The following is an 11,592-nucleotide window of genomic DNA, read 5'->3' on the forward strand; positions in this document are numbered from 1 at the left end:
AGGACAGGGGACAAAAAGAAGGGGGGGAGAAAGGGATTCGCCTGGGCAGGAGAAGCATTCTCTGGGTTGGTGTCCACCCTCTCCCCAGCCAAGTGACCCTCATACATCAAATTACATAGCAGTTTCCAAGACAGAACCTATTATCGCTAAGTTGGAAGGAAAGTTCAAGCCGTGGTCATGGAGATGAACGCTGGTTTTTCAGGTTCCTGGTGTGTTTTTTCCCCCCAATCCATCATGTTTTAACAGGTAGGATCTGGCTGATTCCACGAAAAGTCAGCGTCTTGAAAAAAACTGCTGAAAAAACCCGAACCAACAACGGCCCCGGCGCCCGGCGTGCCCCCGCTGGCCTCGCTGAGGGGGCTTCGGGCGGCGCCGGGTGCCGCCGGGGCTCCGGACCCGTTCGCGGATGGGAGGCGGGCGCGGAGGCTGCGTGGGGCGGCCCCGGCCGCGCTGCGGGAGGCGGGCAGAAACCGCTGCTGCCGGGCTGCGTGACCCGGGCGGCTCGGGGTGCCGTGCGGGCACGGACGGGGGGGGAAGGCGCTGGCTTGGTTTATTTTCCTACGGAGCGTTTCATAGACAAGCCAAAATCCATGGCTTGGGGTCGGGGTGTGTAGATATCCCTGGCCAGGACACCTTTCCACCCCACTCCTGCCCCCGGCCACACGCAGACGGGAACAATCTCACGTGTTTCTTTGAAGTTGTATGGAGAGCCGTAACCTGGCGAGAAAGGCTAAAAATAAAACGACGCCGGTTACAGGACAGGGCTTGAGCCGAGAGCTGGAATGAAGGAGCAGTTCAGCCCCTTCGCGTTACCAGTTCCTCAATCGCCCTTATCTCAGAGGCCGGTATTAAAACAGCCTCTCGGTGATAAACGCTCACCCCCCTCGCCGTGTAGTACCCTGCTCCATTTCTTAGGAAGAAAGAAAGGAAAAAACCTAGAAAGAGCCTATCCCGGTGCAGCAAAGCACGTATTTGTAGCTGCCAGTAAATCCAGGCAGCTTTTATATCAAAATGCTCTGCGCCCGAGGCCAAGTCATGCTGCTAAATATTGCTGACCACTTTTTCTTTTATGGCTTTCATGTCACTTAGCTATTGAAAGTAAGATGGATTTGTACCATTTCTTCACCCTGCTCTGCTCTCCCCACACCCCAGGTCTGCCCGGAGAGGCCATTGGAGGAAGAGCGCCACGTGACAGAGGGGTGCCAATGTTATTCTCCAAGGGTGTCAAGACCCTGTCAGTTTGCGAAATAAATATTGGGAAACAACGAAATGCAAAAAGCGACCTACTACGACAGCTCTGCAATCTATGGTGCCTACCCCTACCAAGGAGCAAATGGTTTCACTTATAATGCGAGTCAGCAGCAATATCCTCCATCTTCATCACTTGTGGAAACTGAGTACCACCGCCCCGCGTGCTCCCTCCAGTCCCCCGGCAGCTCCGTGTCCCACCACAAGGCCAATGACATCAGTGAGAGTTGCATGAGGACCCTCCCCAGCCAGCCTCTCCAGCCCCCCGGCCTCGCCGACCCGCAGGCCCCACCGCAGCCGCCTCCAGCCCAGCAGGCACAACCTCCACCTCCGTCCTCCGCCTCACCATCTCAAAATGCCAGCAGCAATCCTGCTCCAGCCAACCCCACCAAGAGCCCGGCTCTTAACTCGCCCACCATGTCCAAACAGATATTCCCGTGGATGAAAGAGTCTCGGCAAAACACAAAGCAGAAAAACAGCAGTTCCAGTTCAGGTATGAAACACGGTCCACTCTCTCCCTGGGTACCCCTGGGCTGGCCATGCGTCCGGTGTCCCGCCTTCACTTTGGCGAGAGGAGGGGAGGAGAGGGAGGGGGCTTTTATCGTCTCTGAGTTGACCACCCCCCAGCTTTTGGAAAGGGGTTGCCGCTACCTGCAAGGGCAGCTCAGGGAGCAAACCACCCCCTGCAAAACTCTCCCAGCCTTGCAGGACGGGTCCAAAGTGAGTTTGTTTCCAAGTGGCGAAACCCCTTGTGCCCTCCTGCATCTATCACATTTCCTAGGTAATCCCCCCTCCCGTAAATCATGTCAGTGCAGAGCAGCCCAGGCCTTAAGCCAGAGGCCTGTCCTGAATATTTTGTTGGCATGGTGCTGTTAGATTAATAAGACAGTGACCTATCTCTGCTGCAGTGTAACAGGAATAAAATAGCTCGTAATCACGTGCAGGCAGGATCAATGCCCTGCACGCAGTCAGAACCTCTTCCTAATTTAACAAGCTGATTGGCAAAGTTACAAGCCTGGTAAACAAAAATCGTTCTGGAGTGCCATAAACTTCAGCCCATAAAATATTATCTGAGGGATGGAAGTGTATATTAACGCTTTTATTACTCGAGGAAACCCAAATCGATAACACCAGTGCCAGCTCCAATGCCCACGAGTGGGGCTTATGTTAACCTCTTCCTCTTTTTCTCTTAAACGTGCCTTGGAAATTGAGTCCAAAACTTTAGGAAATGTCTTTGCCAGTCAGCTTTTTGAAGCCCTGGTAAAGCAGTAACATTTAAATACCTCTGTTTGCCTATATGTAAGCCCAGCCACTGTATGTTGTTCTTACGCACATTATACTTCCCAGTCGCTACCATATGTTTATGTTATATGCTAGATGTGATAGCAACACTAAGCTGTCAATTCTATGCTTATATGTTATAATGTTATATTGTAGATACCTAACTTTCAGGCATCTCTAGCTGATGTGTATATATCAGGGGTTTCAGAAGAAGAGGATTGCAGGTCTTTACAGCGGTGGAGAACTGCTGGTCCTTGAAGACTCTGATCCCACTGTATTGGCAGGGCATAGGTTGTATGCTGTCATTCTTAAAGGAAGAAAGTATAGTCAGTGATGCTACTGAGGTGAAGGAAGTCTGTCGAGGCTTGTAGCTTGGCAAGACTGAGCTTGTGACATGGGGGAATACTTATTTCACATGTGGGTGTCCACCTCGCATCTGAGGGCTGGATTCTCCAGGTGCTGGGGTTGTTGGTCGTTGTCTCTGGTTGCCGCGGCGGGGTTCGCCATGCTGATTGTGTTCTTTGTGTGATTTACATAGGTGAGAGTTGTGCTGGTGATAAAAGCCCTCCAGGGCAAGCCTCCTCTAAGAGAGCCCGTACAGCTTACACAAGTGCCCAGCTGGTAGAACTGGAAAAGGAGTTCCACTTCAATAGGTACCTCTGCAGGCCACGAAGGGTAGAGATGGCTAATTTGCTCAATCTCACAGAAAGACAGATCAAAATCTGGTTTCAGAACCGCAGAATGAAATACAAAAAGGATCAAAAGGGCAAGGGCATGATGACCTCTTCAGGAGGACAGTCCCCAAGCAGAAGCCCCGTCCCTCCAGCTGCTGGGGGATATCTAAACTCTATGCATTCTTTAGTAAACAGTGTCCCCTACGAGCCCCAGTCGCCTCCGCCATTTAACAAGCCTCATCAAAACACCTATGGCATCCCTGCATCGTATACCACTCCTCTTAATAATTGCCCACCTCCTCAAAAGAGATACACGGGGACGGCAGCTGTGACACCTGAATACGATACTCATCCTCTTCAAGGCAACGGTTATGGGAATCCACATATACAGGGAAGCCCCGTCTATGTAGGGGGCAACTACGTGGAGACCATGACCAATTCCGGGCCTTCCATCTTTGGTCTAACTCATCTCCCTCATCCTCCCTCTGCCAACATGGACTACAGCGGGGCTGGGCCAATGGCCAACAATCACCACCATGGACCTTGCGATCCGCACCCAACATACACAGACCTTACTGCTCACCATCCTTCTCAGGGAAGAATTCAGGAAGCGCCCAAACTCACCCATCTGTAAGAGACAGGAGTCACTAAGTGGAACGCCAAGCCCCCCAACTTTTGGGAAGTACTCACCCTTTCCCTTCTCTCTCTCTCCCCCCACCCCGCCACGTGCCCTCCCCATCCCTTCTCGTTTCTTTTGTTCGTTTTGGTTTGTTTTGTTTCCTTTGGTAAAAGCGTTTTCTAGTTTATGTGACGTAGCAATATTTGTTGCTTGAATTGCTCTATAGTTTCACTAGTGGATATTTATCTTCTTGAACTGTAGCCTTGTGTCTCACTTTGGGAGTATGCAGAGGCTTTATACTTTACCTTCTACACTTTTATCAAAACAGGGTATATGAACAAATTTTCTATAAAAGGAATTCTTAAATGTGAATTTGTTCGTACATGACTGATCCCACGGGGAAGCAATTTTTTTTATTGCACTTCTTTTGAATAGCAAGAAAGACATCAAAAGCGCTTGGACAGGGACTCCCTGGACTATTATTAATACGTGTAAGTCTTTCAATGTGTGTATGCTGGTGAACATTCAGATTTATTTATATTTTTTTTTGCAAACATTGAATAATCTAAGTGTTTCAAATTTTATTTATCCCCATTTGTTCATATTTATATATATATAAAAAATCTGTACCCTGAATATTCAGGAAGTATTTACCTGGCCATATGTTAGATGGCATATCGGCACGCATAGGAAATATCATTTGAAAGGAAACTATAACTCCTTTTATTAAAAATGGTGGTAACGATGATGATGACGATGCAATAAAATGTGGGAAAAAAGCTCAAGGTTTGAATCCTCATGCTTGTAACATCCAGCTAGGTGGAAAACGTGTGAAGCTGAAAAGGCTAGATTTGTTTTGAAAGTTATACATTCCTTGCTGCTCACGTTCTGAAAAAAAAAAAAAATAAAGTTTTTATTCTGAATAATAAAGAGCTAAGAACATGTTCTTCGCAGCGCAAGGGAAGGGAGAGCCCTTCATGACGTGGGGAGCTGGGAAACTCATCTGTAAACTCACACGAGGATCCGCTCGCCCACCCCAAGGGCCCTGCAATGCCTTTTCAGCGTTTCCTAGGCAGGGAGAGGGATTTATGATTATTATTTATATCCTCCCCCCCCCCCCCCCCCCGCTGGGTCTTACGGCCCGCCCGGCGCGGAGGGATCGCCCCCTCCTCGGGGTCCGGTGGGGAACCGGCTGCGGAGCCGGGGCGGGGTGGGGGGCTGTCTGTGTGTGTCTGTGTGTCTGTGTGTGTCTGTGTGAAGCACAGGGGAGCAGAGCTCAGGATAAAGCTCCGCGTGGGCGCGGAGGGGCCGCCTGGTCGCCGGGCCGGCCTACTGGAGAAGGAGGGGAGCGGGGGGCGGCGGAAACCTCCCCCCCCAGCTCTGGGAACCCGGCTGGGGAAGCAGGGACACGGCCGAAGCCCAGCTGCGGCTTGGGGGCTGGGTGGGTGCCGAACACTGCTGCCTCCAGGCACGGCTCCTTCTACCCGCCACCCCCCCCGCCGGGTTTTAACTCTTCCTTCAGGAAGTGGGTATTATTTTTTTTTTTTAACTATTCTTTTTTATTTTATTTTGGGGGTCGTTTCATTTTTGCTGAGCCGCCTTCCCTCCCCACCGCTGCCCGAGGCTGTGGGGGAGGGGAGCCTTGCGCTGCCGCTCTTCCCGCGGGGTGCGGATGTGCGTGCGTGTCTGTTTGGGGGGGGACGGGACACACGGTACTGCAGAGGCGCGACTGTCCCGGCCCCAAACGGGCACCCTTGGGGGTCTCCGCGCCGAATCGGCTCGAGGTGGAAGGCGGAAACCCGCACGCGTGTGGTTAAATCCGATTTTTCTTCCTTTCAGGAGAAATGTCCCTAATTTTTAGATTGAAACTCGAAAGATAAATCAAAATGGACCTTAACAGACTAGGTAAAATATACCCCTGCACGTTTATAAAGACATATTCCTATGCTGTGTGGATAATAACGCACGCTGTTCACCATCTGTATCTTCTAGAGCACAGCAAAAAATGTCGCCATTTTGGTCTCATGCTGAAATATTATTATTATTTGGGCTTTATCTTGTTCCCAGAACCATCCTTGCCTGATGGTGAAACCTTGTCGTGCATCCACGAATCTGAATAGAGCTTTTATGCATGAGCAGATAAAGCATGCTCAGTCAAAGAAAGTGTTTGCAAATATATTTATACCGTGCTGTTCATTGTGTATATAGGTGTGTAACAGCGGAAGGAAAGGTTATATAGTCTGGTATTTTTCATTGAAACCTGATTATTACCCAATACAGACCGACGACTGATTATTATTTTGTAGGCGAAGGAAGCGGTTTTTGCAACGTTGCAAGACCTTGCTCGTTTCAAATGAGCGCCCGCAGAAAATTCCAGCCGGCGCCCACCCCTCGGACCAGTTAGGGTAGATACAACAAAAGGTAACGGTGCGCTCGGCGGTTCTGACTGTGTGGCTCCTTTAGCACCGCGAATTATATTTAGGAAAATGTTCGAAGCGAAGGAATTTGGCGTTTCACCACCACCCCCAGCCCTCCCAGCCAGAAGGAAGAAAAATACAGGCGATTTTGCCCCCTTCTTTCCGGAAACCGTACGCAACCCCTTCTCCGGAGCCTGTAGGTTGCAAAGAAGAATTTGTATTTTTGCATTTAAGATTCGCCCGTTTAAAACATCCCTCTGGAGGCAGAAGTAATTGATTTGCCCAAGAATTTCGCTTCCCCTCTCCAAAGGTTTTGTTCCAGGTGGTTTTTGTATTAGACCGACCACAAGAAACAAATGTGCAGAATAAGAGACACCCACACAGGTTTTACTCACAAAGCCTGGTTAAAGTCCAAACCTCTCTCTTTATTATTTGTCATCCTGCTGTTAATCCCAATATTTTCCAGAGTGGGGGAAAAAAAAATTAAAGAAAAAGAAAAGCCCGACCCCAAGGTAGGCACTGAGAAGCAAAATAAAACTGGACTTTTCCCACAAGCAGCCCAGTCCTCTGCCAGCATATTTTAAAAGCAGCTTTTTTTCCTTGTTTACTTGCGTTTCTTGCTCTGCCTCTCGGCTCGGCCACATTTGATCTTGGAAAGAGCAAGAAGCTTTAAATGTGTTCTTAAGGGCCAGTAGCTGTCAAACCTTTTGGCGGCCAAGATTGATCGCGCGCAGACACCACCAGAGCTTTGTTTGGACTAAAAGCAAGAAAATTAAACCCCTCGCATTTTCCAACGGCATCGATATTTGTAAGGCATCCCTTTTGAGGGATTAAATGACAAGTCTCGTTCTATATTTTATTTAAACAAGCAACCACCAAAAAGCCCATTTAAAGCCTCCCGGCCCCTCCCCTCCCCCTCTCTCCAATGCCTTCGCAGATATGCTACATCTTGCGGGTGCATTAACTTAAAACCGATTTTTTAAATGCACTTCGTGCAGTCCGGACGCAGACTGATCCGCTGAATGCTTGCGGTCTTGTTTCCTCCCCCCTCCCCCGTCCTCTTTCTTTCTCCTTCTTCTTTTTCCTTTTTTTTTTTTTTTTTTAATTACGAAGACGCTTGCCGATCCCTTTTTGACAACTCCGAAAATAAAGCGAGACGGCACGGCATCGCGCTGGCGATGGTCCCTGGCTCCTCGAGGACACGGAGAGCGGCTCGGAAGCTCCTTCCCCCCCCGACCCCCCGGCGCACCCCACCGCGCCGGGCACCCCGGGCTCCGCGGGAGGGCAAAACCCCCTCCGGGGCTGCCCGGAGCTGCTCCCACCGTAGGACTCGTCGGGCTGGTGACCGCGGCCGTCGATGTCATCCCTCTCCCGCTCGCCTCAGCCTGGCTGGAAAAAATTGTGCCCAAAGCGTCCAGATTCGGGACTTGCCTGGACCTGGCAGGGGCGACTGGAGGCGGCGAGAGCCCGGCGTCGGAGGCGAGTGCCGTCTCTCCAGCCGCAACCCCGCCGCGCTTTCTCTCTGCCTGGCCCCGTGAAAACAAACCCGCTACCAGCCCGTATATTTCCTGGTAATCGAAAATACTCACCAGACCCAGCCTACTACGGTTATTAAGCAAATTATGCCAGCAGACGGGAGTATCGTTTGCAAGCTAAGGCAGAGGATTTTTTTTTTTTTTTTTTTTTTTTTTTTGAAAGAGGCAACAGCCAGGCGGTTTTGCAGCCTCGCGGTTTGGCTCGCCCAGAGAGGTACTCCCAGGGTTATGTTTTACGGTCCAATCCCGGGAAGCCAACTGGAGAGGGAAGTCATGAAGCACAAGGGCTGCTGCCTATGTGACTCTTCCCCTAGAAGCAAGGTTGCTGAGGAAGATCCTGTTAGACAATGGCTCGGCACCGGCGGCCAATTGTTCTCCGCACTGTACACCCGACAGCCACTAAAAAAGGAAAAAAAAAAAAAGGGAAAAAGAAAAGGGGGGAAAAAGAGAAAGAGAAAGAGAAAGAGAAAGAGAGAGAAAAAAGGAAAATAAAAAGGGGGGGAGGAAAAAAGAGAAAAAATAGAAACAAGCACAAAAAAAAAAAGGAAAGAAAAAAGAGCCCTTCGAGGCTGAGTCGGGAAGGAGAAACTAGTTTTGGAGGAAGTCCTGTTCCCTAGGAAAAAATCAAGACCCTCTGCTTCAGACTCCAGCCTGGGTGCAACTTCTTATGCGGGGGCTTGGCGGTGTCAAAACTTTGAAGATTAATGGATTACTTTGTTAATGACTCAAGGCGTCAGATTGAGGTGCTTAAATGATTTGTGAGGTGCAAAGCGTTTTCCTGACAGTCCCAAACAATGAGAGAAGAGTGTGCGGGTGGAGGCGAGGGAGGCAGCCGGCTGCAGGACAAGCAGCCACACACACACACACTCGCACACTCGCGCACATACACACACACGCAGCCTCTCACACAAACATCTCCACGCACACGCAGACCGCCGCCCCCCCCCCAGTCATTTCAGATTAGGACGCCGAGGGGATAGATACTCGAGATATCATTTCCCTCTTTAAAAAAAAGTGTAAATAAAGCCTTTCTGGCCCCCAATGAGGCGTTCCTTCCCGACTTTTTTGGATCAATCAAACAGACAGTGGCTTCTTTTGATTAAAGCCCAAATTGTCATTGGGCAGAGGCAATCATGTGACAGCCAATTCGGTCCAATTTCAACCTTGTCTCCATGAATTCAATAGTTTAATAGTAGCACGGTCCCCATACGGCTGTAATCAGTGAATTAGAAAAAAAACGCCCCGCCAGCGATCTTCTATGCTATATTTTTTTCTCCTCTCTCTCCTTTTTCCGGGGCCTTCCCCCCCCCGAGCCCCCTGAATCCGAGGGAACTTTTTCTCCGCGGGGGCTGCCAGTTGAAGGCCATGAATTTCTCATTCGGGCGAGAGATCGGTTTTATCAATAGTCAGCCATCGCTTGCTGAGTGCCTGACATCTTTTCCCCCTGTCGGTGATACATTTCAAAGTTCATCAATCAAGAACTCGACGCTTTCACACTCGACACTGATTCCTCCTCCTTTCGAGCAGACCATCCCCAGCCTGAACCCCGGCAGCCACCCTCGCCACAGCGCCGGCGGCCGCCCCAAGGCGAGCCCCCGCGGCCGCAGCGGCAGCCCGGGCCCCGCCGGAGCCCCGCCGCCCCCGGAGTACCCCTGGATGAAGGAGAAAAAGGCTTCCAAGCGATCCGCGCTGCCGCCCGCCTCGGCCCCCGCCTCGGCCGCCGGACCCGCCTGCCTCAGCCACAAAGGTCAGTGCCGAGACTCCGACCCCGACGGGCCGAGTTTTTTTTTTTAGTTGTTGTTGTTGTTGTTGTTGTTTTTTTGGCTCCTCGCATCCCCCCCCGGGCTTCGCGGAGGGGCGGGCGGGCTGGGCGGACGGGGCTGGAAGCCCAAACTTTTCCCCCCAACTCGCCTAACGCGGGATGATTTATTTGAGTCGGAGCTGACCTCTCCCGTCCCGCCGTCCCGGAGCTGGGGTGTTTGACAGTAATGAAGAGTGATAGATTGCTCCCGCTCAGCTAAGCAGCTGATGCATTAATTATAAATTGCGGTATGGCTAATATAAAGTTTGCTCTGGTGTGGGGAGGCCGGGGAGCCGCAGGCAGCGGTCTGGCGGCGGCCGAGGGGCGCGCAGCGTGGGGACACAATGGGTTCGCGGCGCCCGAAGGCGGCCATTTTGTTGCGGTTGCTATTTTATGCCATACGGACATATAGGTACAGACACGTACGTGCAGCGAGAGCACTCCCCCCCCCTCGCCCACCCCCCCCCGGGATGCGATGTGCTCGGGTGCTGAAATTCCACCCGCGCGTTTCTCTGTTCCGTGTGTGCGGGGTTTTGCTCTCGCTGTTCTGGCGGGGGTGCTTTGGGGTGCGCGTGGCTGTGGTGGTTTTCTTTTTCTTTTCTTTTTTCTTTTTTTTTCTTTTTTAACAGACCCCCTTGAAATCCCCGATAGCGGTAGCGGCGGATCTCGGCGGCTGAGGACGGCTTACACCAACACCCAGCTTTTGGAGCTAGAGAAGGAATTCCATTTCAACAAGTATCTCTGTAGACCAAGGAGGGTGGAGATTGCAGCCTTGCTGGATCTGACGGAGAGGCAAGTCAAGGTCTGGTTCCAGAACAGGAGGATGAAGCACAAGAGGCAGACCCAGTGCAAGGAGAACCAGAACAGCGAGGGTAAATTTAAGAGCCTGGAGGACCCCGAGAAAACGGCGGAGGAGGAGGAGGAGGAGGAGGAGGAGAAATCCCTCTTCGAGCAAGCCCTCAGCAACGTCTCCGGCGCTCTCTTGGAGCGGGAAGGCTACGCTTTCCAGCAGAATGCCCTCTCCCAGCAGCAGGCGCAGAATGCGCACAATGGCGAGTCCCAAACTTTCCCCTTTTCGCCTTTAACGAGCAATGAGAAAAATCTGAAACATTTTCAACATCAGTCACCCACTGTTCAAAACTGCCTCTCAACAATGGCCCAGAACTGTGCAGCTGGCCTGAACAATGACAGTCCTGAGGCCCTAGACGTCCCTTCTTTACAGGACTTTAACGTTTTCTCCACAGATTCCTGCTTACAGCTTTCAGATGCGGTTTCCCCCAGTTTGCCAGGATCTCTGGACAGTCCCGTAGATATTTCTGCTGACAGTTTTGACTTTTTTACAGACACACTCACTACAATTGACTTGCAGCATCTGAATTACTGAGAAATTAAAGACGTCCTCTCCAAGGGTCCCGCTTTCTCCTCCTAATTCTTCTTCCTTTATTTTTCCCCACGAATTAATTTTATTTCCCCCCCCACTCCCTTTTCCTGGTCAGTATTTTCTGTTTGTTGCCTCCCTCTGCTGTGCCATTTTGCCGTTTCTTACGAAGTTTTAGTTGTGTTGAATTTTAACCTAGCCACATTCTAGGTCCTTCTATGAAAGCAATATATGAGGTCTGTAAGAAAGTGATCATATAGGAATTGTATCTTCACTTTCTTTTTATTTTTGTATTGCATTAGGATGCATTGTCATAAGTATTTTTGGTAGAATAAATTCTTGTTTGCTACAAGAAGCTTTCTCTTTTTTTCTTTCTCTTTCACCCTCTTTCTTTCTCTCTGCTTTCAAGACTGGTAACGTGACAGGTATTTCTCCCCCTCCCTTCTACTCTTAATTTACTGAAAACCAAAATCCAGCATTCTGACTATGAGCTCTCCCCTTTTGGCAATTAAGGACAATTGTTAGAGAGGAAAAACACTTTCAAATTCTTTATTGCAAGCGTTCTCACGAGGAAAAAAAAACAACAAACCAAACAAACTAAGCCCATTCACAGCTTTGATGGAGATCTCTTCCTTTTAA

At 50.4% G+C, this 11,592-nt stretch overlaps 2 protein-coding genes across 5 annotated transcripts in view; both read left to right on the forward strand.

Moving 5' to 3' along the window:
• HOXA3 (homeobox A3) overlaps positions 1-4,709 on the forward strand; it is a 44,499-nt gene extending 39,790 nt beyond the window's left edge. For all 4 annotated transcript variants that reach the window (XM_075419096.1, XM_075419093.1, XM_075419094.1 and 1 more), the window contains 2 exons: positions 1,153-1,741; positions 3,068-4,709. In XM_075419096.1, the coding sequence (XP_075275211.1) occupies positions 1,270-1,741; positions 3,068-3,837 (1,242 nt within the window). In that variant the 5' untranslated portion in view covers positions 1,153-1,269 and the 3' untranslated portion in view covers positions 3,838-4,709. The remainder of the gene's footprint in view (positions 1-1,152; positions 1,742-3,067) is intronic.
• A 4,430-nt stretch (positions 4,710-9,139) lies between these two features.
• HOXA2 (homeobox A2) lies at positions 9,140-11,259 on the forward strand. The gene is made up of 2 exons (XM_075417446.1): positions 9,140-9,521; positions 10,205-11,259. Exons 1-2 carry the CDS (start codon positions 9,140-9,142, stop codon positions 10,957-10,959), a joined length of 1,137 nt encoding a protein of 378 aa, XP_075273561.1. The 3' UTR covers positions 10,960-11,259.
• The last annotated feature ends 333 nt before the right edge of the window (positions 11,260-11,592 follow it).

Source organism: Opisthocomus hoazin, chromosome 4 (assembly GCF_030867145.1).
Source record: "Opisthocomus hoazin isolate bOpiHoa1 chromosome 4, bOpiHoa1.hap1, whole genome shotgun sequence".
Lineage (NCBI taxonomy): Eukaryota > Metazoa > Chordata > Aves > Opisthocomiformes > Opisthocomidae > Opisthocomus > Opisthocomus hoazin.

Excerpts from the sequence above, each read along its gene's own strand:
- HOXA2 (XM_075417446.1), top strand. The coding sequence starts at position 9,140 with ATGAATTTCTCATTCGGGCGAGAGATCGGTTTTATCAATAGTCAGCCA. Across the intron at positions 9,522-10,204 it reads CGCCTGCCTCAGCCACAAAG|ACCCCCTTGAAATCCCCGAT; the intron begins GTCAGTGCCGAG and ends CTTTTTTAACAG.